Source organism: Gordionus sp. m RMFG-2023, chromosome 4 (genome assembly GCF_954871325.1).
Source record: "Gordionus sp. m RMFG-2023 chromosome 4, tfGorSpeb1-WG-v2, whole genome shotgun sequence".
NCBI classification, from domain to species: Eukaryota; Metazoa; Nematomorpha; class Gordioida; order Chordodea; family Parachordodidae; genus Gordionus; species Gordionus sp. m RMFG-2023.
In genome coordinates, this window is record NC_088778.1 from 28,046,779 (window position 1) to 28,072,435 (window position 25,657).

At 26.8% G+C, this 25,657-nt stretch overlaps 1 protein-coding gene across 2 annotated transcripts; it reads right to left on the bottom strand.

The window, feature by feature from the left end:
* Window positions 1-240: 240 nt before the first annotated feature.
* Window positions 241-24,780, bottom strand: LOC135929167 (dymeclin-like). 2 transcript variants are annotated; one of them, XM_065465691.1, is made up of 15 exons: window positions 24,561-24,779; window positions 21,473-21,625; window positions 18,973-19,088; window positions 18,760-18,913; window positions 18,168-18,314; window positions 17,521-17,666; window positions 10,311-10,844; window positions 7,414-7,589; window positions 6,920-7,060; window positions 4,186-4,299; window positions 3,858-3,952; window positions 2,451-2,559; window positions 1,752-1,991; window positions 1,165-1,371; window positions 241-772 (listed from the first exon to the last, which is right to left on the bottom strand). In XM_065465691.1, exons 1-15 carry the CDS (start codon window positions 24,701-24,703, stop codon window positions 617-619), a joined length of 2,631 nt encoding a protein of 876 aa, XP_065321763.1. In that variant the 5' UTR covers window positions 24,704-24,779; the 3' UTR covers window positions 241-616. The 2 variants fall into 2 exon arrangements, with proteins under 2 accessions (XP_065321763.1, XP_065321764.1); XM_065465692.1 differs by lacking the exon at window positions 6,920-7,060 and having other exon boundaries at window positions 24,561-24,780.
* Between the last annotated feature and the right edge of the window lie 877 nt (window positions 24,781-25,657).

Below are 25,657 nucleotides of genomic sequence, written 5' to 3' on the forward strand. Positions count from 1 at the left end.
ATATTGTGTATATCTTCATGCATAGGTTAAATAAAAAAAATTTTCATGGCAATACCTATAATTAATTTGTTGCAAATACGATGTTTTATATGTATTCGCAATTAATATAAGCATAAATGGCCTTTATAATATATTATAATATAACCTATATTATCGTTATATTAAGGTAAATAAAATTTTATTGTAAAAAAAATATACATGTATACCCATATATTATATCAATTAAATAGTATTCGTATAAAACGCGCGATATAATAAATAATCCATACTTACTTAATAAAATCATATACCATTTTTGGTTGCATAAAAAAAAAATATAAAATTTATATACAAAAACATTATATTATATCTTTAAAGATAAAAAAACCCTATAATTCCTCTAAGAAAGTTTTTAAATTTTAAAACATTTACTTAGCTTAGTGTCATAATCAACCTTTAAAAAATGGGTGACGAAAAATGTAAATTTTATATAAATTCATAGAATAATATAGATTTTTTTATATATTTAAAAATATGATTAGCTATAATAATTACTTATTCAAAATTTTCTAACAAATATAATATAGAAATGATACTATATAATATAAATATTGTCTTCAAATTCTTTGTGTTATATTTATAAAGCGTAGTAATCTTTGGGGTAAAATAGTTTAACATTCATCAAACTCCAATAAAGGTGCGAATGAGCGCAAACCAAAGACCAGGTGTAAGGAACAAAAAACACTTCCGGCCATTCCTCTTCCACGTATTTAAATTTTACGTTAGGAAGTCTCTGTCATATTAATAGTAAAAAAAAATATAATATTAATAAACTAAAGTGGTATATAAAGTTTAATAAGAATTGAATATAAAATATTGCAAAGCAATGGTTAAAAAATAATCACCTAACCTGCTTAATTAATTATAAAATAGACATTAGAGTCCAGAAAAATAGAGCAGCACCGGGTCACTAGCCGATCTAAATGTTTTTTTAACACTGAAGATCTCGGGTAAAATAAAATCGATTTTTTCAGGACTTTTAGAATATATTATGTGAAACAAAAGTGGTTAGATATAAACGCCTTATCTCCCCCCCCCCCCCCATCTCCTATATTTTATCCCAAAAATATATTACAGATCAGGAACGATATAATCTAAATAATTCCATAATTGCAAAACATTTACGTTGATAGGCTGAGATGGTAAAACCTTGAGAACCTGTTTCAAATTTAGCAGGGCCTCTTCTACAGATAGTTGCATGATATTTTTATTGCAGTCTTCCCCGATTTTATCGCTTTCGAAAATCGGAGATATGGGAGAGTCCGATTTTTCGTTTTTGTCGATTTGGGGTCTACAAGATATTTGCAGGCGATTTGATATGACGTTCAAGATCTGACAACATTATTATGCGCATATAATTTATTTATATAATATATATTTTTTAAAGGTATTTGTAAGTTTTAAGTGGAACCAACTCTTTGACATGCTATCCTAACGATTTTTAAAAAAGCCGGATTGTGCCAAATGGCCCAATTCATTTTTAAAGGATTTAATCGAAAAATCAGCCTCGACTCACGGCTTTTAAACAACACTACTAGTATCATCTTAATTGAATCATTCGTGGTATGAATATTTCATAAAATTCATTATGATTTATGAATATATCCAAGATAAAAAATTTAAAATTTGTTATAATAGCAGGTATTAAAATCGTAAATAATATCCTCATTTTATTCGTTAAAAAAAAATTGTCATTTAAATTATTTTTTTACACTATGTATGCTATTCAACAAAGATATCAGGTTATTTGGAAAATAAGGTGAATTCGATAAGTTTTCGATATCCGGTGAGCTTAAAAATATATCGGGTTTAAATATTTTTTCCTGGTAAAGCATGTTGTAGATTAGGTGAGCGTTGGAGGGTAGGTTGGAAGGGGATGAAAGGCATTGATACAATATTTCGAGTATCATGCCTAACATTTCTTGCAATGTTCGGGCGTCCGTCCACGTTAACTTTTTTTCAAAGTGTAATAATAATATTATATTTATATATTATTTAAATATCAAATCTCCCTCCCACCCCCCTCCCCTCCTTCTATTTAAAAATGCTGGTTATATATTTGTGTATACATTTATAAAGAATTGGTTAAACTAGTGTTGTGTTAAAAGACACGTTTCGAGTCGATTTCTAAATAAGGCTAACTCAATATTTTACCAAGATATAAAAATTAAGTAAACCTGAAGATTTTTCTCATATGTGGCACAAAGGTTTGGACATCTATTAGCGAAAATCTCGAGGCTAACGCAATATGTTTCTGGATAAAATATCGAGTTAGCCGTTTTTAAAAATCGACTTAAATCGAACCGTTTAACAACACTAGGTAAAACTATGGAAAATACGAAATTTACAAATTAATCGAGTTTTTAAAAATTAAAAGTTTATAAGCTAATAATATAAAAAATAATGCGGACCTCTAAATCAGTTGACTCTACCACGTGATTGCCAACGGCATTATCAGGATTTGATTCGCGCAGGCGTCGCAAAAGTTTAAAATAGTGTTTCAGCAAAATTTGGTATAGGCTATGAGACATATTTTATTTTTTTTTCCATCAAAAAATAAATGAGGATATAAGTTATGGTATGGTATATTTTTACAAAATTACAAATGATTGAAATATAAAAATGATACATAAATTAATCCTATAATGGCGATAGATCGATTCGAAATCTATTCGATATACGTTTTTGGCTTGGCTAGCAATTATAAATGCGCATGCGCAATTTATTTTAATTTTTGTAAACGATATAAACAGACGTGAGCGTCTTAGCAAATATTCGCGAATTTTATTACGCGCAATAAAAAAAGCATTGTTCTTTTGAAAATCGCAAATTTTTAGAAATTAGCAAATTACTTTTTATAAAAATATGTTTGCTGGTATTAATTTTTTTCCCATTGTTATAGTAACTTTTATTTAAAATTTCCCAAAACCAAATTAAATATAAATTGTAGGAATTAGATTTTATGAATCTTAATTTTATAGGCACAAATATGATTACAAAAAATCACACGTTTCTAAAAGAAGAAACAATTAGGAAGATCTAATGCCCGAGAACAGTTTTTATCATACGAAACAAATTATTCAATAAAATGTTCTAAAAAAATATTTTTGTGTATCTACCAAATCTCAAAAAAAAATTTGCTTTTTTTTGAAAAATTCGATTTTCTGGAGGCCTATTGATATACACCTTTAAATCATTATGGCATCTTTCTGCTATCTGCATTCAAATTAGCCCATAACTCCATATTTATGGACAAAATTTATTTGCGTATTTTAAAAATATCCATTTTTTTTCGTATAAAATAGTGCGAGCAAATTTAAGGTTTGCGTTTGCAGTACACTGCGTTTTTAATAATAAAAAAAACGTAACGTATCCTTTTTGTTTAAATTGAAGCGTGATTTTTTAAAATTTTAATGTAATTTTGTCATCCAATTATCCTAAACATTATAATAATAATTCAATTAATATATCATAAAATCATAATAATACCAATCAATTAATAATTGAAATAGGTTATACTTACAATTTGGTATCCTTCTTTAAATTATGGCTAATATTATTAAAAAAAGGACAGAAAGAAACAAAAACCAGTTTACGTTTTTTATAAATTATTTTTAACGCTTGTCGTAAAAAAAATATTCAATTCACACTAGATTATTTAAAATGCTATAAACGAGCGATTGTTTTACTAATAAGAATTTTAACTGGTTTTACATAATAATATAATGCGAGTGCGTTGGCTTAACATTATTATTAATTTCGCAAAAAAACCCCCTATTTATGTTAAACGTTATATAAAATATGGCGCAATTAATTACTTAACGATCCGCTGAGAAGGGTACGAATGTAAATCGTGAAACTTTTGGGACATGTTAGACAAAGCGGCAAGGCAATTCGTGTGCAAATACTTGTCCTTATAATGCAAATAATTAATTCAATTTTTTTTAAAAACTCGTGTCAAGTCGTTGTAATAATCAATTCAAAAATTTTAGATATTGTATGATTCGTTAGTTTTCGTTTTTAAATTTTAATTTAAAAATCATGTTTTCAGTAATATCATACCATCAATAACAATAATTCCTAAAATGTCGAGCGTTTTTGAATAAAAATTTTTTTAAAAAAAATATAGCATTCTATTTAACTTACCCTTATGCGAAACAAATTATTTTGTATAGTCCTGAGCAATATTAACACCATAAAACTTCCTAACGAAATCTGTGGTATAGAGCGTTCAGCAAACCAGGGTGGGCTTTTTATTACCTAAAATAAAATGGATTATATAAAAAAAAATTAAAAAAAAAACATCTGATTATAGGGTTCAATAATGAGTTTGGAGCTGGGTCAAATCTAAGAACCGGAACCACTTAGAACTTTTTTTCGCACAGAAACCGGTTACAATAAAAGTGCAATTAATTTATGAGCCTATTGTTCAGAATTTTGTGTGATTCGTATTAAAGGGGTTTATTGAAATATTGCTAATTTTTAATCGAAAGCGGAGGCAGAATCCTCAGAACCGTACGTTTCACGCGTGACAAAATATTTGCGATGAATAATTATTTATATAATATGAGGTGAAAGCTAAAAAGGAAAAAATAAATAAAAATAATATGAGACATCTTACCTTCTTACTTTCAATTAAAAGAGCCAAAATTAAACATGAAGGAGGGGGGGGGGATTTTTTTAAAAAAATATGATTATAAATATGATTATTGTATTTTTTATAAAATGTTTATTTTCATTATAATATATTATCATATGAATTTGAATAAACAAAAAATTAGATTAATATTATTTAGAGATAAAATAAAATTGCGAGAATTCTATTACTCTACAAAAAAATACAATAAAGACAATACAAAAACGGCGTAGTCGATAAAAAGTTTAACGGATTCAAACTAGTGTTACAAAGATTGGTACGACTGATTTAAAGATTTTAAAAACACACAACAAAGGTTATTATCATCACAAAAAAAATCCCTGTTATTAACAACAATAGGATGTGATATTTATAAAATATTGGTAAATTTATGCGCACCAGATAGTCCAGGAAATAAAGAGGAAAAAATTAATAGACTATATACAAAATCTTCGAAAATTAGCAACGATTTGTGAATTTGGGGAATATTTAAATACTGCATTAAGAGATAAATATATATTCGGAATAAAAAATCCTAAAATTTTACAAAGATTATTATCTGAAGATGATATAGACATAAATAAAGCTATTCAAATAGCTGCTGCAGTAGAAACAGCTATAAAAAAATACAAAAATAATAAAACAACAGTTCAATACACATCATTTATCCCCAATCTATTTGTTTTCGTTCGTATTCTTTTCGGATAACGATCTTGACTGTATCAAGTCAGCATTGGCTAGTTGTCGACTACTTTTGAATTATATTTCATATTGATAACCTGCTAATAATAAAGCCCATCTTTGTATTCTGGCAGTAGATGTTGTTGGTATATCTCTTCTTGGATGAAATAAACTCATTAATGGTTTGTGTTCTGTTTGTAATGTGAACTTTTTTCCATATATAAATTATTAGAAAAAGCAGTTGCTTGGAGATGGACTAATGAATGCAAAGACGCGTATAAAAAAATAAAGAAAGAAATAAGTAATACTCCAATATTAAAAGAACAGATACTAATTTTGATCTAGACAAGAAATGACGTGATAACGACACACGATATAGACATACCACCAACAATTAAAGATTAAATAGAAATATTTGCAAAAATGATGATAATGATAACTTGGACCGATAATAATGTTAATAGAGAGGATTCCGGTAATCGGAACAAATAAAAACGATATGTAAACATACAAGATTCTTTTTTCCCTTTTGGAAACACGATATTTGACATTACCACCAACAATAAAGATTTAAAAAATTTACTTTTATTCATATGAATTATAAAAGAAAAAAAATAAACAAACCGGATGGTCAGGGACATTATTGCTATATTACTTCATTACATGATATTTCAACATATACTACTATTTTACCGGCAATGGAATTAATGAAACACGACTATACTTAACCTTTTAATCTTTACTATTCTAGCTGACTACATAGTGGTACCGTCCATTATAATAAAACGGGTAAACATCGCGTATGGGATATATATGTTAGCGTCAATGTGTTTCTCCCTTTTGATTTTAAAAAATATGATTTTACCGGATATGTATTCCATCATATTTGGAATATCTACCCTATGAATTTCAGATAATTTTATCATGAACTTTTCAACTTAATATAATTTATATTAGTTTTTCCATTGATTTTTCATATAAATTATAAACGACTCAAAAGTCATCGGTAAAATTATCTACAATGCTGGAATATATTTCAAGTAAAATCAAAATTTTAAATTTAAAAAAAAAACGCACTCAAAAAAACGATATCAAGTTGAAAAAAATAACACATTGCCGGAAAAGCACTTGACACTATCATATATATTAGTAAAAATACGCGATTCCAGCAACTCCTTCATGGGTGATTCTAGCAAACGGATGAATTTTAAAATAATTAATCTCGTTTATTATTATATTTTCTTTGGCGATAAAATAATTTGGGTGATGAATTTATATTTTTAATTAAATAAAATTCAATTTAACGTTAATTTTTATTAATTTAATTATTGATTCGCCTATTAAACATAAAACAAATACTTTCGTCGCAAACAACCTCTACTACTATCTCGCGTGGGACTCTCATTTACATCATTTCCTTTTTAATTAACCTTATAGAATTTTTAATATAATTTTTTTCGGGGACCAGTTCAGAGGTCAAAATCTTAGGTTCGACCCGGATTTCCGTCTAAAACGGGCCGGGTTCCGAGACTTTTTAAAAAAAATAATAAAAATAGTATGTACAATTTTATGAACGGAAGTGTTGAACAAATCATCCTCGGTGAGAATGAGACAGATTATTAGGCACATGTACAGGTGATGGCATGGCGAATTTTTTTGCAATTTCTTACCCATCTCATATATATTGTGAAGCAAGGGAATAATCTGGTAATAAATGAATAAATTTATATATATATACAAATATAATTCTTTTAAAACTATGAAGTCATGTCCTAGCTAAAAAAGTTAAAATTGCGCGATTTTTTTCTTTATAAATTTTTTTTTGTTGCTTGATAGTATGCACAGGATGAAGGGGTCGAATGAATATTGAAGCAATAATAATAATAGTCAACCATTTTTTTTAAAAATAATTAATGGTCATGATAATATATATAGAGACCTATAAGGCCCACCCCTAACTTTATTAAATATGCCCAAGCCGGGCCGAGCCAAAAATTTTTTTTAAAATATGCTTTAAAGATATGAATATTATCGTAAGCACTTATTTTATTACTTACCAAAGATTCGATATCGCTTCGAGCCAAGACGTATGTCTTGAAATGGAAATTTTGGTGGAACACGAGGTAAAAGAACAGCGTTGTTGTTGGTCGGGAAGAAAAATTTCGACAAAAATACTGGTAAAGCGAATTGAAATTTAATCGGAATGGAATGAGAGGAAGGTTACTGGAAGCATCTTTAATTTTCACATTTTTTTTCAAAAAAAAGAGGATCAGTAATTAAAGTGATGATGTTTACTCGATATTTATAATTATATATAAATCAGTGGCATTCACAATGATAAATCTTGAGGGGAGATCAATAATTACTAGGGGTGTACCGATACCACTTTTTGGAGGCCAATGATCCTATCCGATATTCCTTATAATAAATTGATATCGGCCGATAACCGATCCGATATTATATCTAATTTTGTATTCTGTAAAGATACCGGTTTTAATTTTTAATATACTTTTTATTAGTATAACATCTATAATTTAATTATACCATAACTTATGTCATTTAAATATATTGTAATGATCAGTTATAGTTTATATTCAATTCAATTGCAATTCTAAAAGTATTATAAAATATTTTTATTTTTCTTTTTAGAAATAGCAATAGCAATATTTACAATTTATCAGAGATCAGCCTGAGGAAATGTTGTCAATATCACCAGCTTCACTAAAAACAGATTCTGAAGAGATTATGGCTAATGGGCAAAAAAATAACAGTATGGCAGAATGTTTATTAATTAATTATTATTATTAAAAAAATATACATAAAAATGGAATTCGATTTTATTTATAAAAATAAATGATTTTAGATATAACCTTTTTTATAAAATTTTATAACATTTTATTTTTGTTTAAGACGCCATTTTATATCGGATCGGAAAATTTTATAATATTAACCGATAACCGATATTTTAAAATGGATGAAATATCGGCCCGATCCGATAAAAAATATCGGTACATCCCTAATAATTACTTATTTATCATTCGAAATAATAGAGCTATAACCTTTTATTCATATAGTTAGAGCGGATACACGAAGAATTATACAAAAATCGCTGCATTTTTGTATTCCCCGCCGAAAATTTGCGCACTGTGAATGATGGGTTATCCTGCATTTATAGTTAGCAATCGTGGCGGTGCTGCTATATTTTTGTAAACTTCGCAAGATTCGCGCTAACTGTGAATGCAGGGTGAGTGATCAATATATATTTTTTAAGACTTATATTATTTAGCTAAGAATTTTTTTTTAAAACTGAATTCCTTTCTGATATTATTCTTTAAAATTTGAAGACGATTTTCTTGAGCGTTTCATTTTAGCGTTTCAATCTTACGCATGCGTTTCTCTATAATAAATAAACATTCTAAGGGAACCTTAATGTAAGGAAAAACATTGTATTTAATAAAAAGTAATAATTGAATTTCCTTTTAATTAGTTCAGATGACACCCAGATTTATTTATAAATTCCACTAAGGTTGGCATTTTGATACAACAATGTTATACGGTTCTTATACTTATAATCATGAATCCCTAAAAGAATCTTGCTGGCATCTTGTGTTGCCACTATTAATGTATGACAAGAACATCTGCGGTGCCTGGGAAAGTAGTCAAAGTCATAATTATTTATATTGGATTAATTTAAATAACAATTCCATTTAAAAAGGAAAACAAAAATCATGCTAGATGTACATGTATCTAAAATTTAGAATAAGACAAGTTATGTGAAGTGAAAACAATCTTACAGAGATGTGTTCCTGTAGATTGGTTGTGTATAACACAGATGCTGAAATGCACTTTTTTTTGGTAAGGTATAAGAAGAGACATTTAACACTAATATTGCCTGTACTAACCAGCCTTCTCTTTGTCATATTCGAAATATTTTTGGATACTTGGATAAGGTATTTTAACATTTAAGTTAGTAGTTGTGCTAATACTTCTATAATGGGATGGTAAAATTACTATTTCACCATTCTGAATCATTTGAATATCATCCTTATCAAATGGCGTGTCAGAATTCATATTATATTTTGTACATAAGGTAGCAAGGGGAGGGGAGCAAAGGGAAACCCCCTTTTCTTCGAAAATTTGCTAGTTCTCGGGAAATATTCATTTTAAGCTAATAAAATACCCCCTTCTCCCCCCAAAAATGCATAAAATTAAAATATATATTACTAAGAAAGAAAAATAAGTAAAAGTTAATAATTTATTAAAATAAAGACTATTATTAAAGATTAGGAAAAAGCAATTTCATAAAAAAAAGTGAAAATTAAACTTGTTTATTATAAAAAGATAACATAATCAAATTACAAATAAGTGGACCTAACCTCCAATAAAATTTAGGGAAGAAACCCCACCTAATAGTGCCTCCCCCCTCCTCAACATATGGGTCTGATCAATTATCAATATTAAATATAAAACAAAGGTGCACATATAGAATCAGCCATTTAATTAAAATTTAAAAATAATAAACTTAATTTTAAAATTAATTTAACATAATATTCAAAATAAAATTAATTATTTGAATATATTTATTATGAGATATATAATACTTTTTTTAATAAGGTAACTAGTTACTTTTTGAAGTTACAATCCAAAAAATCTAACTAGTTACAGTTACTAGTTATAATCTTTCAATTAATATTATGCAAAAATTACTTCAAACAACACTAGTTTTATATATGAATGAGCAATTAGTATCTTTTTTATCTGAGAATGATTAATTATTTAAGTAAATTCTGAGCGATCAAATAAGGAACCTATATTTTAGTATAACGTAACTTATATAGAATTCTGATATAAAATCGTAGTTTCGATTCAAAATTGAGATCTATCTAGTCAATCTCTAATCTGCCTATCAATCTTATTATAAGTCAAAAAGGGATATTGAAATATATATTTTTACCAGCATCATCCCCAAACGTACTCAAGGTTTTCAAATAAGGATTTTCACAATCGCCATCCAAATAATCATGTTTTAAGCCGTTATTATTATTGACATCACCTTCTCCGCCGCTTTCTTGGTGGTTCGCAGAAGCGTATTTTCGGCGACGCATGAGCGAGGTGCTGAGTACGACTAACAATATCTCGCTGCGTTTAGCTAAGAGGCCCACCAAATTGGACTCGTCCTTCGCTCGCGCGTGTAAATCATCCTTGTTTACTTTCGTGGCGACGGTGCTGACTTTCCCTCCTTTAGATTCGTTAATTCCTGGATCTAATTTGAACAATTTTTGGCCGTTGGTGATAATGGGTTCAGAAAAATCGGGCAATTCTTTAGCCAACAGGTCGGGAGAACTAAGGTGGAAAGAATAAGGGGGAGCTAAACAAGTTATGGGATTGATGGGTAAAACTGTGGTCCTGGCTACATTGTCGTTATTAGGTTGGGTGGAGCTAAATCCGAAGGAGGGTAATGTGTTTAACACGGCATCGTACAGGCTGCCTAGGATTAAATCGAGAAATGATACATAAATATATTTATATATTTTTTAAATATGTATCCGAAACCTAGCTTACACTCTTCGAATATATATGTCGTATTGGGATATGGAATCATGTGGGATTCGGAATCCCAACGTGGGGATCCGAGATCTTGAATCCCCACGTTTTTTTTGGAATCTTTTTTTTAAATTAAAAAAAATATTTATTTTTTTTAAAAATTATTAAATATATTTTTTATTAAATATTTTAGCTTTATATAAAAATTTTAATATTTGGAGAATTTCTTAAGAATTTAATAAAATCTTTCTTTTCTTTCTTTCTTATTACTTTAAGTGATCTTTCTTTTCTTTCTTTCATTACTTTCCTTTAACTCTAAAGTTTGACTAAAAAAAGGCCGTTTAAATCTGTACTTTCTCACTCTTAAACATTTTTTAAAGATTTATTATAAAATTGAAAAGATATAATAGAAAAGGAAAGAATTTTAAAATCCCCCCCCCCCTTTTTATAAAAAAAATAATACATATTCATAGTTAGCTAAAAAATTATATATTTTATGTCTTTTTTTTTGATTTATTATTTTCATGAAATTGTATAAATATAAATTTTGGACTTAACAAGTTAATACTAAAGAAAAATTTCCAAAATTTTGAAAAATTTGATTGATTTATAATTAAATAACTTTTATTTTATATATTTCGAGATATTATATTTTCTTTTATTTTTTACATTTTCAAATTTATTTTCATTTTTCTAAAAATAAAATAATTATATATAATTTTAGTTTAAAATTTTTTTTACCTAAAACTGATAATGATTATAATATTTTTAAAACGATATTAAAAACTCCAAAATATAAATCTATTCTAAATATACCAGCAAAATTAAAATTTAAAGTTTTTTCTTATTTTTATTTAGAAAATGAGTCTTTATTTTGTAAAAAAAAACCATTTTTATCATATCCAATATTCAATCCATATTAAAAGTCCACCATAATGACAATAATCATCCCGGTGTCAACACAACAATTAAAAATATAGAATCCGTATATGCTTCAATTCCTCAAAAATTCGTTATAAAATATATCCAAAATTGTCTAATCTGCTCTATAAAAAAAAATCTTCCAAAGGCGCCAGTTGGAAAACCTTTAGTAAGCCATTCCGTCTGGGGGCGGGTGGAAATAGATTTAATTGATATGTCATCTACACCAGATGGTATCTATAAATATATATTCCACCTTAAAGATCATTTGAGCAAGTTTACATGCGCTAGTGCTCTGCCGTCAAAAAAAGCGGAAGGAATTGTTGATATTTTAAGAAACTTATTTTATCAATTTGGGCCTCCAAAAATTTTGCAGAGTGACAATGGTAGAGAATTTAAGAGTAATTTATTATTTATAAATATCTAATTAATTATTATTCTTAGATAACTTATTTACAGAGATGATTAATACGGAGTTTCCATCCATAATGATTATTCATTCCAGGCCTAGGCATCCTGAGACAAATGGGGGGCTCATCGAAAGAGCAAATTCTACCTTGGAAACGCGCATATCTGCGTATATGCTGGAAACTAAAAAAACTGACTGGGCCCACCAGCTTATCAAAATTGTTTCTAAAATAAATAACAATTATAGTAGAATCATTAAAAGCACACCTTACGAGGTATTTTACGCTCGTAATGATAACCAAGAAATAATCTCTAGTTCAAATGAAATGGATTTAACATCATGTTCTGATAATGGTATTGTTTTTTATATTGATTACTTATTTTTTATCTCTTTCATATTCTAAAGATGAAGGATTCCAACACAAGGGAGGCCAATAGTAAAAAATAATGTTATTTATTTTTAATTTTTTTTTAAAATTTAGTTTTTTTCGATTCTAACGAACCCTCGACATCAAATAATGGTATTAAAGATAAATTTTAATGCATAAATTGAATAATTTTTAAAAATATAAGATATCTGGATGATTGATACACCTTACCAGTTGCGAGACCATACATATTCCAAATCCGATAGTACTTCTTCGATAATTGAAATTGGTGATATAAACATTATGTTTCCACTAATTATTTGTCTAAATTTTAAATGCTATAAAAGAGAAATATGCTCAAAAATAAATAACATTATTTTTTACTATTGGCCGCCCTTGTGTTGGAGAATCCTTCATCTTTAGAATATGAAAGAGATAAAAAATAAGTAATCAATATAAAAAACAATACCATTATCAGAACATGATGTTAAATCCATTTCATTTGAACTAGAGATTATTTCTTGGTTATCATTACGAGCGTAAAATACCTCGTAAGGTGTGCTTTTAATGATTCTACTATAATTGTTATTTATTTTAGAAACAATTTTGGGAAGCTGGTGGGCCCAGTCAGTTTTTTTAGTTTCCAGCATATACGCAGATATGCGCGTTTCCAAGGTAGAATTTGCTCTTTCGATGAGCTCGTTTGTCTCAGGGTGCCTAGGCCTGGAATGAATAATTATTATGGATGGAAACTCCGTATTTATCATTTCTGTAAATAAGTTATCTAATATTTAGCCTCCCGGAGTAATACAAACTATGGGAAAACGTCGTTATGTAATTGCAAAATGGGTTGCATGAACACAAGATGCGAATGTTACAAGAACAATCTTAAATGTTCAACTAAATGTCATGTATCATTAAATAATTGTTGTAATAAATAATTTATTTTTTAATTCCGATTTTTTTAAAATATATATTCATGCGAAAATATTTATGATTTTTATCCTTTTTGAAAATTTATATTAATTAGTTTATTATATAACAAATAAAGAAAATAAAGAAAATAAAAACTGGCAAAAATTGACAAAAAAGTATATAATTTTATTTTAGAAATAAAAACAAATTTAATAGAAAAATATATATTTCGAATAAGGGTTTGACTTATAAAAACAGGAGAAAGAAAATTAAGATTAAATTAAAAAAATTTTTAATAAATAAAAATATATTTATACACCATATTAAAGTAGAATTAGGCGTATTTGATACATAAAATTAGTCCTGACCCCCCCCCCCCCCAATAATAGCTTCTCCATCGAGAGGTATCGCTTGGCTTGTTGCCTATTCAATATGTCTTAATTATCGATTGATAACTAATAACCATATATTTATATCTATAATAAGTTCAATAAGAAATTACTTAAAATATATGGGTCTGAACCACGAATCTGTGCTCGGGGTTCGTGCTCATAGCAGATTTAGTCGATTTTTAGAGCCAAGCGCCATGTCTGGGTAGGGTATTACACTACCAACCAAATAACAAAACTAATATAAGTAATTTAGTTTCATAAAATTTAAGTTAACTTGTTAAGTTCACGACTCAAGTTCAAAACTCGAGTCGCGACTTGAGTTCACGACTCAAGTTAAGCATAGCTTTGAAGCAGCTAAGAATTATTATACAAAACTTTTAAATTAAAATTTAACTTAATAAAATTATTTTCACGACTCAAGTTCATAACTCGAGGCGACTCAAGTTCAGAACTTAAGTTGTAAAAATGAGTCGACTAATCGACCCAAAACACGACTCAAGTTTTGAGACGATTATTGCGACTTCGACTCGGAGTCGAAGTCAGGAGAACTCGACTATTTAACAGCACTAATTAATCTTTTAAAAATGTTTAAGAGTGAGAAAGTACAGATTTAAACGGCCTTTTTTTAGTCAAACTTTAGAGTTAACATTTTAAAGCGAAAATAATCAATAATACGTAGAGTTGTTAACATTTTTCTTTCATTTTCCTTCAATTTTAATTATAATCTATGTCTTCTGGTGGTTTAAATCATGAGAGGGTGGGGGTAAACATTTTTCCAAAAAATATTATGACAAAGGTATTAAATCCTCTCCATCTTTCCCGATGTCGAAATCTTCAATCGATTTCTGTTTTCGTAAGAATATCCCCAATCGACATATTTCTTTCTAAAGAAAAAGTATAACTAGTAATTATTAGTCTTAATGGGCATGGTGGGCAAAGTTTATTCCACTAACTTTAGGTGGGAATTGATTGTTTCTTATAGAAATTACTGCTTTCCACATAATTAACTATTAAACATGCTGTTTATACAAATTAATTTTATCACTTAAAATATTTTGTAAATACTCCTCCAGTCAATTGACTGAATTTGACCGGTCAATTGACCGAATTGCCAACCCTGATAAAAAGTATTCAAAAATCATCTTCAAACCCTAGTTTATGGTGTACATCCTATCTGTTTTTAATTAATTTTAGACGATTTAAAAATTTGGAAATTTGTTTTTGTAAGGGCTATGTGTGGAATAACTGCAAGCAGAAGCTAATCTGATTATATAAAACTTAGATTGTTTCAATCTAATACGGAAGACCGGGGTTATTTTTATCCATAAAAAATAAGTGTTATAAAAATAGACTTAGCAAATTTTTCAAAATATAGAATTTTAAAAAATATCATGGTTTGTCAAGTGATTGATTTTATATAAACTTACAAAAACAAAAATGTCAATCTTATCCCTTTTCATTCATTATTGCTTTAATTTGAATCCTTTATTTTAGCCTTTTAATTATATCCTTTTTGAAAATTATATTATTTAGTTTATGAATAGAGTACTAAGTTTATTTTTAATTAGATTTGCTTAGCCCATTAGGGAGATTCGGAATATTTAAAAAAATATAATTTAATAATTTTTAAAAACGATTTCCATTTATATGATAAGATAAATTATTAAAGATAAAAGGGGTTTAAAGGGAAAAATGAATAGAGTTTAAGTTTATTTTTATTATATAAAAAAAATAGCTAGATTTAAAAAAAAATTGGTGTTGTTTTTTTTCGTTTTTTCAATTTTTTTTGTTGTTTTTGTGAATATTTTTTTTCAAAAATTTTGGGAAAGTAATAAGAAAGAAAGAAAAATTAAAATATGGGTTATTGCTTAAGTCGGGTATATTATTTTTTTTGTTATTTTTTTTATGTTTTTTTTAATGTTATTTTAAATTAATATAGTATTATTTGGTGATAATTTTTTTAAAATAATGTAGCATATTTTTATTATCGAAATATAGTATTAAATGAGTCAATTTTATTCATTAAATTGAAATATAGTCTTAAAATCTAAGCAATTTTAGGAAAATTAGCATAAAATCTTAAATTTTGTATTTATTAGGGGTAAAATAGACCCCATCTTTAAAGTTTAAGTGATTTTTTTAACCTTTGTTGGGAAGGGTTAATTCGAAATAAATTGAAATATATTATTGAAATTTATACAATTAATAAAAATATCGAAATATAGTAATAAACGAGTCAATTTTATTCATTAAATTGAAATATTGTATTAAAATGTATACAGATGATTATTAAATTCATAAGAAATTCTCAAAATATTAAAATAAAAATTTTTAGGAAAGTAATGAAAGAAAGAAAAGAAAGATCACTTAAAGTAATAAGAAAGAAAGAAAGAAAGAAAGATTTTATTAAATTCTTAAGAAATTCCAAATATTAAAATTTTTATATAAAGCTAAAATATTTAATAAAAAATATAATTTAATAATTTTTAAAAAAAATATTTTGAATCCCCATGGGGATCGGGATTCGGAATATTTAAATATTTTTTTTAATTTAAAAAAAAGATTCCAAAAAAAACGTGGGGATTCCGAATCCCACATGATTCCATATCCCAATACGACATATATAAATCCTTCATTATCCCAGGTGGAACAAAACAAATTAGACATGTATTTTAGTGTTGTTAAACGGCTCGTTTTGAGCCGATTTTTAAAAACGGCTAATTCAATATATTAGCCAGGAAAATATTTTCTAAGCCTCGAGATTTCGCTAATAGATGTCCAAACCCTTGTTCCTTCTATAAACAAAATCTTCAGGCTTGCGTAATACTATTCTGGACGAAATATTGAGTTAGGCGTTTTTAAAAATCGGCTCAAAACGAGCCGTTTAACAACACTAATGTATTTTATGTTTTCAATTTTATTAGCATTGTATTAAATAAATCTTCATCTGGTACAAAATATGCTGTATCTTTGTATTTTGCGAATTCGCGTTAACTGTAAATGAGGTGGTAACATGCTAATTATTTTAAAAAAGTGGATCCGACAATAATAACAAGGTTATATAGTAGGGACCAATAATAAAAAAAATTATCAAAAACATTACTTTTAAATTAAAAATTATAATAACGGGACAAATAAAATACAACAATTAATATACCAATTTCGTATAAATATCAGCTAATTTTTAGAAATTTTTGAGGCTGACCAAAAATTATTTAAATATCAGGTATATCTCACAAAAGTACGTATTGTAGTGCATGAGTGCTGTTTAGTCGGAATTCTTATGTTTAGCTAATAACTATTTTAAAAAAATTCAAATAAAAAAAATAAAACAGTTTTATTGTCATTGTAATTCTAAAAAAAAAGAAGTAGGAAGTCTTTTAAAAACCACACCCCTCAAGGATCATTAGATAAGATGAAACAAAAAATATATACAAACAAAGGCTAGGATCGGCCCGGAGAAAAATAACTTTCATGCCGTGCTGAGACAATTTGTATAAAAATACGGACCTGGGGCAGGAAAAACTTTTTCAAAAAAAAATCGGTGGACCGGTTCAGGCCTATCTATAATTTATATTCAAAAACATGCTTAAAAATGATAACTGAATTTTCAAACCAGCCAATTTGGTGCTCAGATTGATAATCAAACTACCCTCCAACGCATGATTCCGTGATGTCGCGAGTAATTTAATTTGAGAAGGTATATTTGTCTCGTTGGCGTACGATAATAAGGCTTTAGTCAACGGAACAGCATATTCTCGTCTATTTTTTTAAAAAAAATTTTGATCAGAGGTACAGTTACAACTTAATCAATTTTTTAAAACCGATCCGACCCAATTTTGCCGATACTAATGATATCGGATATCAGCTGATCTTATCATAAATAACATTATTTATGGGGATGGCTAGAAGAAACATAATATAAAAAAAACCAATAAAATTAATTTACATAATAATTGCTAATTTTGATTATCGAAAAAACTAATTAAAACACGGATAATCTAGCCGCTGGATATTTTTAAAAAAAATTCCAGTTATATCTTTAATTTTTTTACTATTTCTCAAATAAAAAAATCTAAAATATAAAAATATGCGAGAAATTCGAAAACGTGATACGCGCGAAAAAGTTCAATGGCATCAGCTGGTTCATCATGTTTGTCATTTTTTTTTAAATTTTGTAAAAGTATAATATTTATTTATTTATGTTTTATAAAAAAAAGAGAAATAGTATAGTAATTTAAAAATATTTGATAATTATTATACGCAATTTGGGGATCTCTGTACAAAATCTCGTAAATAATGGACGAAAATGGCTCGGAATGGTTGCTGGTTAGCAATTCGGACCGATATAATTGTACGGAGAGAAGAGTTATCAAGGTATTCAGGGCTTCCAATATCAAAATATAATTCCTAATGGTGGTGGGGGTGTGTGGGTAAAGTTTAACCAAGATTAATAACTTATTATAAAAATATAATCAACATAAAAAACACATCATCATCAGGTATTATGAAAATTAAGTAACCACTTCTGAACACAAATATTTTAAAAAAAAATTGATTCTAATTTACTTACTATACAATTATTAAATTTACCCCTTTTTTTTTCTTGTTAGAAGAAATTTAAAAAGGCTGCTTAGATAATATTGTTTAAAGAGTATTTTAATAATATTATCAGTATCCTATGTTCTATTCAGAATTAAGAACAGAAATTGAAGCATAAACATAACTTTTTTAGGCTAACATAAACGGTTTATACAACAACACCCTCTATCTACCAAATTACAATTACAATGGTATAATAATTTACTGTTCTGTATTAACTTTTTATATTGTGATCAAGAGATTGTATTTTTACTCGATATTATGGGTGTTACTATAGACCGGAGTTATGATTATCTCGAGGAGGCTTATAATAAAGTTTCGCAAAATAAAATAATCGTCCGTGAACAAAGCGTTTTTTTCGTCTGCTCCGCTTTGAAATAATATACAAATTTCGCTTCTAATTTTATCTTAAAATAAATATATATACATAAATTAGAAAAGAGCTAAAAAAATTATTGATTAATACCGTTAAGTTTTATTTGATTAACAAAATTCTCTTCGATGATACAACGAGCAAAATATTTCAGACAGCAACGTATAATAAATAAAATATTGAACAATGTTTCTTGGGCTGATATCCTCCTAAATTTTTTATTAAAATTAGTAGTGATAATCATTTATATATATATTAAAATACCTTATTAAAAGAAGTATACATTCAAAATTTTAACCTATATTTTTTTTTACTAAAGAAATAACAATTGGCAAATGGCTTTATTAGTATATTTATTAATATACAGTTATTTTGGTTACATGTCAATACCGCAAAAATTTTAGGGCATCGCTAATGTCGATTACCGTTAAATAATATTATAGCGAATGCATTATAGCAAACATAATATAGTGAATGCATTAGCGCGAATGTATTCCCGCATAAATGTTAACGCGAATGTATCATAGCGAATGGATTATCGCTAGTGCATTATCGCGAATGTATTACGGCGAAAGATTATCGCGAAAGCATTATCGCTAATGCATTATAGCGAGTGCATTTTAGCGAATGCATTATCGCCAATGTATTAGTGCAAATGCATTAGGGCGAATTTATTATCACGAATGCATTATCGCTAATACATTATCTTAAATGGATTAATTACATCAGTTGCAATATCGAAAATTGAGTTTGATGAAAATTATAATTTTATATTTATCGGTCTTTAGATAGACTTAGTTGAACCTGGAAATTAAGTTAAAGTTGGGCTTGTCTAAAAACCTTTTTTTTCGAAAATAGGGCTTTATTTTTTTTTGACTCAAAATATATAAAAAAAGATTTTAAGCAATAAAATAGATTTCTCTAGTAATAAGGTTAAGGAATTATTAATTGATTGATAAATAGGCGTTTAGTTATATTTTTCAATTAAATTTGGGACAGGATAGGCTCTGCCCTAAAATTTAAAATAAAAACTAGACTAGGGCCTAAAAATAAATAAAAATTTTGGGTAGAGCTTTGGTCGAAATAAATTAAATTTGCATGCGTTATTTTGAACAATTTTGGCTGTATTTTATAAATTGTTTTATTCTGAATTTATGACCAGTAAATTAATATTAAATGCTTATGATTTTACTAAGGATTAAAATTTAATTTAAATTTATTTTTAAAAAATCATCTCGGGTTTTGTGGAAAAAAAATATATATGCCCCGGTGTACTATTTGAAACCGTTGTTTAATATTGAGTGCTGTTCTTCTACTAAGGGCAGTTATTTAATAACACGTGCAACCGTTATAAAACAACTGCTGCCATAATTTTTTGAATTCAAAACCATTGGTGATCCCCTTATTTGTTTTGAAAATCGATGTCTTATTTGTTTTGAAAATCGATGTTTTATAATGATTGGGATAAAATTGATTTTGATTGTTAATAATATCCATTTCTCACTCAAAAACACTGACGGCCATTTTCTATAAAAATTAATGTTTGAAAATAACTTGGATTACTATGACTGCGATTAATGTATGATTGCTAATAAATTAAATGCTCGCTTAAAAAATGTTGGCGCTCATTTTTAAATAAAAATTGATGTTTTGGAAATTAAAATGATTAATGCAGGAAATTTCAGAAGCAAGAAATCCTATTCCTCCTTCTATTGGGCGTTATTTTTAAAGTATAATTTAAATAATAAAAAAAATAAATCCTTAAATAGTAAAGTTGTTATAGCGATAAGCATCCGGCTATGGATAAACATAATGGGAACACGTCTAGCCCATTTTTGAATAAATGGAAATTAATGAGGGTCTTAAGTTATTTTTTTGTCAAATATTAGTATTTCAAATTTTATAAAAAAACGACTTAACCTAATTTTTAAATATCAAGTGACGTGTTATAGTTAAAAAAATTTAAAAACGCTACGTTAAATAAATATAGAAACGTCAAAGAGGCTGGTTCTCTGGTTTTTTGAAAAAAGTCTGAATTTGCTAAATGAGTTACAATATAATTAGAAAGTCTAAAGAATTTCCTTAGAGAAAAAGAAATTCGGTGAAAAATATTATCGACCAGGAACTTCCAAAAGGTAACAAATTTATGGTTGTCAATATATTTAAAAAATAAAAACATAAGTAAGTGGATAAGTAGCAAAGAATTTTAATATTTAATGCATTCGCGATAATACATTCGCTATGATGTATTCGCGATAATGTTTTCGCGGTAATGCATTCGCGATAATACATTCGCTATGATGTATTCACGATAATGTTTTCGCGGTAATGCATTCGCGATAATACATTCGCTATGATGTATTCGCGATAATGTTTTCGCGGTAATGCATTCGCTATAACGCATTCGCGATACTGTTCTCGTTATGATGCATTCGCTATAATACACTTAGCGCTAAAATTTTCGCGGTATTGACGTGATACGAGTTATTTTATACGTTAAAAAACGTTATATAATCCAATAATTTACTGACAAATAAAAAACTTTGTTGAATATTGCTTCTAATGAAATTAAATAATAAAATCAAGCTATTACTCAGAAACACTGGTGGAGTTCATGAACACGTAGTCATTTGCTTTTTTGACAAAAAATGCCATCAACGAAACAAAGTTACCAGTGTCTAAATTATTGATTGATAAACTTCTACACATTCCACTTATATTTTCTTCCAATATCTTAAGATCAAAACTGGCAAAAATAAATAAATAATTTATTTATAATTAAAAAAAAGAAATGGCGGCATAAAAATTATAAAAAAAATATTTAAACGAGAATAACTTACAAATTTCCTTTAAGAACAAAGGTTTTACCTTTTTTTGCACTCATTTAAATATCTAATACTATTTTATTTTTTTAAACAATTGACAATTGTTAGATTTTTAAAACATTTACTTATTATTTTTCTAAATTCACCATACAACTTATATTTAAAATAAAAATATGAACCTTTTTATTCAATTTTTTTATCAAGGACATGATAATTAATAATATTAATAAAAAATTACAATAAAGAATCAGTTGTTAATTATATTTTATTAATTCGAGTTTTTTTAAAGGACCTGATTGGAAATATTAGATAAAAGAAATATATTGTGCAAAAGTCAATTTTTTGATTGTCAGCTGTGAACAAGGGGAAACGGGTTCATGGGGAAGAAAACCCCGCCTAATAGTGCATCCCCACTATTGATGGGTAGTGGCTAAATAACGGCTAATCCGACTCAATCTACAGGTACGTACCAGAGAAGTTTCCTGCTTAAAACTCAAGTTAGTCGACTTTTTCGCCAAGTAAAAATTGGCTTAAACGGCTAAAAATAAGTAATTATACCCATTATATTCCCCTCTTAGCAAAATCTTCGTTAAACTAATGAAGAGAATGGAGTTAGTAGTGATAAGAGCCATGATTTTCACGTAAAATGGATTAAGCATTTTCAATATAAGATTCCTTAGAATTTTCAAATATTTAGATTGCTACTATTAAATTCAATTAAAAAAAATATCTAAAGGTGTCTTATATTAATATTGCATCTCCATTACTAATATATATATAATATAAAATTATATTTAAAAAGGGTTAAACAATAAAATAAACTTATAAATAAATTTCAAAATTTTTATGTCGTTATCATTAAATTTAATTTCTATTTTTTAAAAATTAGGTAATAATAAAAGATATTTAGAAAAAGAAAAATTTAATGGAGAAAAAATTATTTAAATTTTCAGAATAATCCCAAATCAATAAGGAATTAATTGATATAATAACCAAATTTATGGTTACAAAACCAATAATCAAAAAATATGAAAAATAAAATAACCCCCAAAAAGAAATGTGTGAACCATTTATTTATACTTTCTTTAAATTTCTAAAATGACCTTTTAAATTTTGAAATGGCTTTTTAAATTTAAGAGAAAGAAAGATATAAAGAAAAAAAAAGTAAGAAAGGAAAGGAAAGAAATAAATATAATTTTAAGAACTATAGAATGAATTTGTTCAAAAAATATTTATAATGGTTCAGTTATGGTTCCAAAAGTTAAAACACATTTTGGTTTATGTTGTGCTGCAGGAATGTGTATAACACTAATAATAACCCAAAATAATCACTAATCCAATATAAATAATAATCTTTTATTACTGATAGTCTTTATTAAAATAAGTTATAAGAGGAAAAATCAAATTACAATACAATAATAAAATCAATCAGAAAAAAAAATGAAATAAATTACATTAAAATTTGCTTCCACTTGAAGCTCCTAATTGTAAAAAAAATATTCTAAAAAATAACAAGTTATACATTTTTTAAATTATAAATCCCAGAATTACGCCAAAAAATAATAATTATAAAATAAAAATAACCCACAATTCGCATAATATAGTGATCATACAAAAATTAAATGTTATAAATCTATATTAAACTATAACATAATAATGCCTACAATTGATGATTAAACTCAAATATTTATATTCAATTACGAAAGTTTTGTGGTTTAGGTTCAACACTCTGTATAGAAGTATATTTAAGTGTTTGAGAATAATTTAGTGACAAACTCTTTAGTTATAGCCTCAAAATCAGGATGCCAGATTCATTCAAACAAAAAGTAGGAGAATTTAACCATATTAAATAAAAAATATATTAAATTTTTAGATAAGATTATATACACAAAATATTGAAAAGTGTATAAAATGATTCTCATTTATATATTTTTTAAAAGATACTATATTTAATTTTTAGTTATCAAAATGTAGGCTCTACACAATGATAGAAGCAATATTTTTTGATTTTTTATAAGTTCTATGAATTTTGTTTTAGAAATCTTACTAAAAAATTTGTTTGAATAATGCAGTATTGGTTCAAACTTTAAAGAACTAGATTTTATAAATTATAACTTACTTTATATACACATAAGAATCATTTTCATCACCAGGGGAAGTACTATGAGTGTGATTTATCATAATAATTTGTTAAAAATGAGAAGATATTTAATCCTATCTTTATTATAATAAAGTTTTCGAAAATGGAAGAAATTAATTTTTTATACATGAGTATACTATTCTTTCCATTCTAAAAATAATAAGAAAAATAAAGTATACAAAAAAATAGATATTTATATGAATAATATAATTAAAACAAAAGATGACAAGTCTGGTTAAGCTAATTTTAAGTATGAATTAGAAAAAAAATTGAGATGTGAAACAACCCTTCACAAAAATACATTTAGGAACCAGGATTATATTGTAAAAAAAGGTCATAAATTAAAGAAAAATATTCTATTAAAATAGTTTTATTTATGCAGAGCAAACCTTTTTAATTTTATAAGTTACTAAACATAAAATAAAGAACATAGATACCTAAAAAATTAAAGCATGCTAACCAAAAAATAAAAATGGATGAATTATTAGGGCTCTTAGAGAATTTGAAATAACTTTTTTTATTGAATCACTTAATTAAAAATATGTTAGCTTCTAATTTAAGTCTAAAAATATTGTGCATTAATGAGTTTACAAAAATTCTAGAAATAAAAATAAATAAATCAATTAAATTAAGATATTAAATATATAATATGATAGTCTAAGATTTGAAAAATCTAAATAACTTATAGACATGCAATTATTAATATTAAAACTTACTTTTTAATATTTTTGGGTGAATAATCAAAAAGATTTTTCCAAAATATGTCATTTAGCTTTATTTTATCATTTGAAATAAAACGGCATAACAATTGATCGGCTGAAATGTTTTCTAGTTCAAAAATGCTCGATTTCTGACCCATAATTTGAGTCGTTTGCTGTTTACATATGATTGAGGATTCCTGTCTTTAAATATGTTCGGTTAGTTCTAAACTTTGTCAGGCATTAGTGTTGTTAAAAATATTGAAAGCCTGATTTGGGTCAATTTTTCAAAACAGACCGATTAAGATTTTAACTAATTATGTAAGCATCGAGATTTGAAAATGCAAAAGATGTCTATGCATTTCAGCCAGCTATGAGTTAAAAATCGACCTTCAAAATATATTAAGTAAGCTAAAGATTTAGGAAGTAGAAACCCAAACCTTTCTGCCATCTATAAGCAAATTACCTAGGCTTACACAATATTATTTTGGTAAAAAGTGACCCGAATCGGGCTTTTTAACAAATCTTTCAGGCATTTGAAAAAAATAATCACTAGAAACAACGAATATAGCTTGATGTAATTTTGAAATAAATTTAGGATGATGCACGGGTAAAGACAATTTTATCTCATTGATCTGATCGATGGCATATTAAGTTTTAATCAATACATTCTTTAATTTAAAATATTATTTTATATCAAAAAATTATTTTAAAATATAGATAGTTATTCTGACTGAAGATATAGCAAATTTTTCGAATTGAATAATTTATAAAAGAAGGAAATAAATATTAAAAAAGATAAATGTATTACAAATAAGCAAATATAACATCAGGCCTTATATATTTAATTGGGGTAGGGAGGTTTCTAATTTGAATCAAATCAACAGAAATTGCATATTTTGATTAAATTGCACGTTCCATCGCAAGAGCCATTTCTATTACCTTTTTAAACTTAAAGTTTAATATCTGGGTCTAGTATCAGGATATCTCAATCATATTTTTTGATTTAATTGAGATATCTTTCCGCAATTAATTGATCACGTAAAATATTTCTATACTGTCTTCAAATTCGCATCTACGAGTTAATTCTTTTATTTTCGTTAAATGGTTCATCC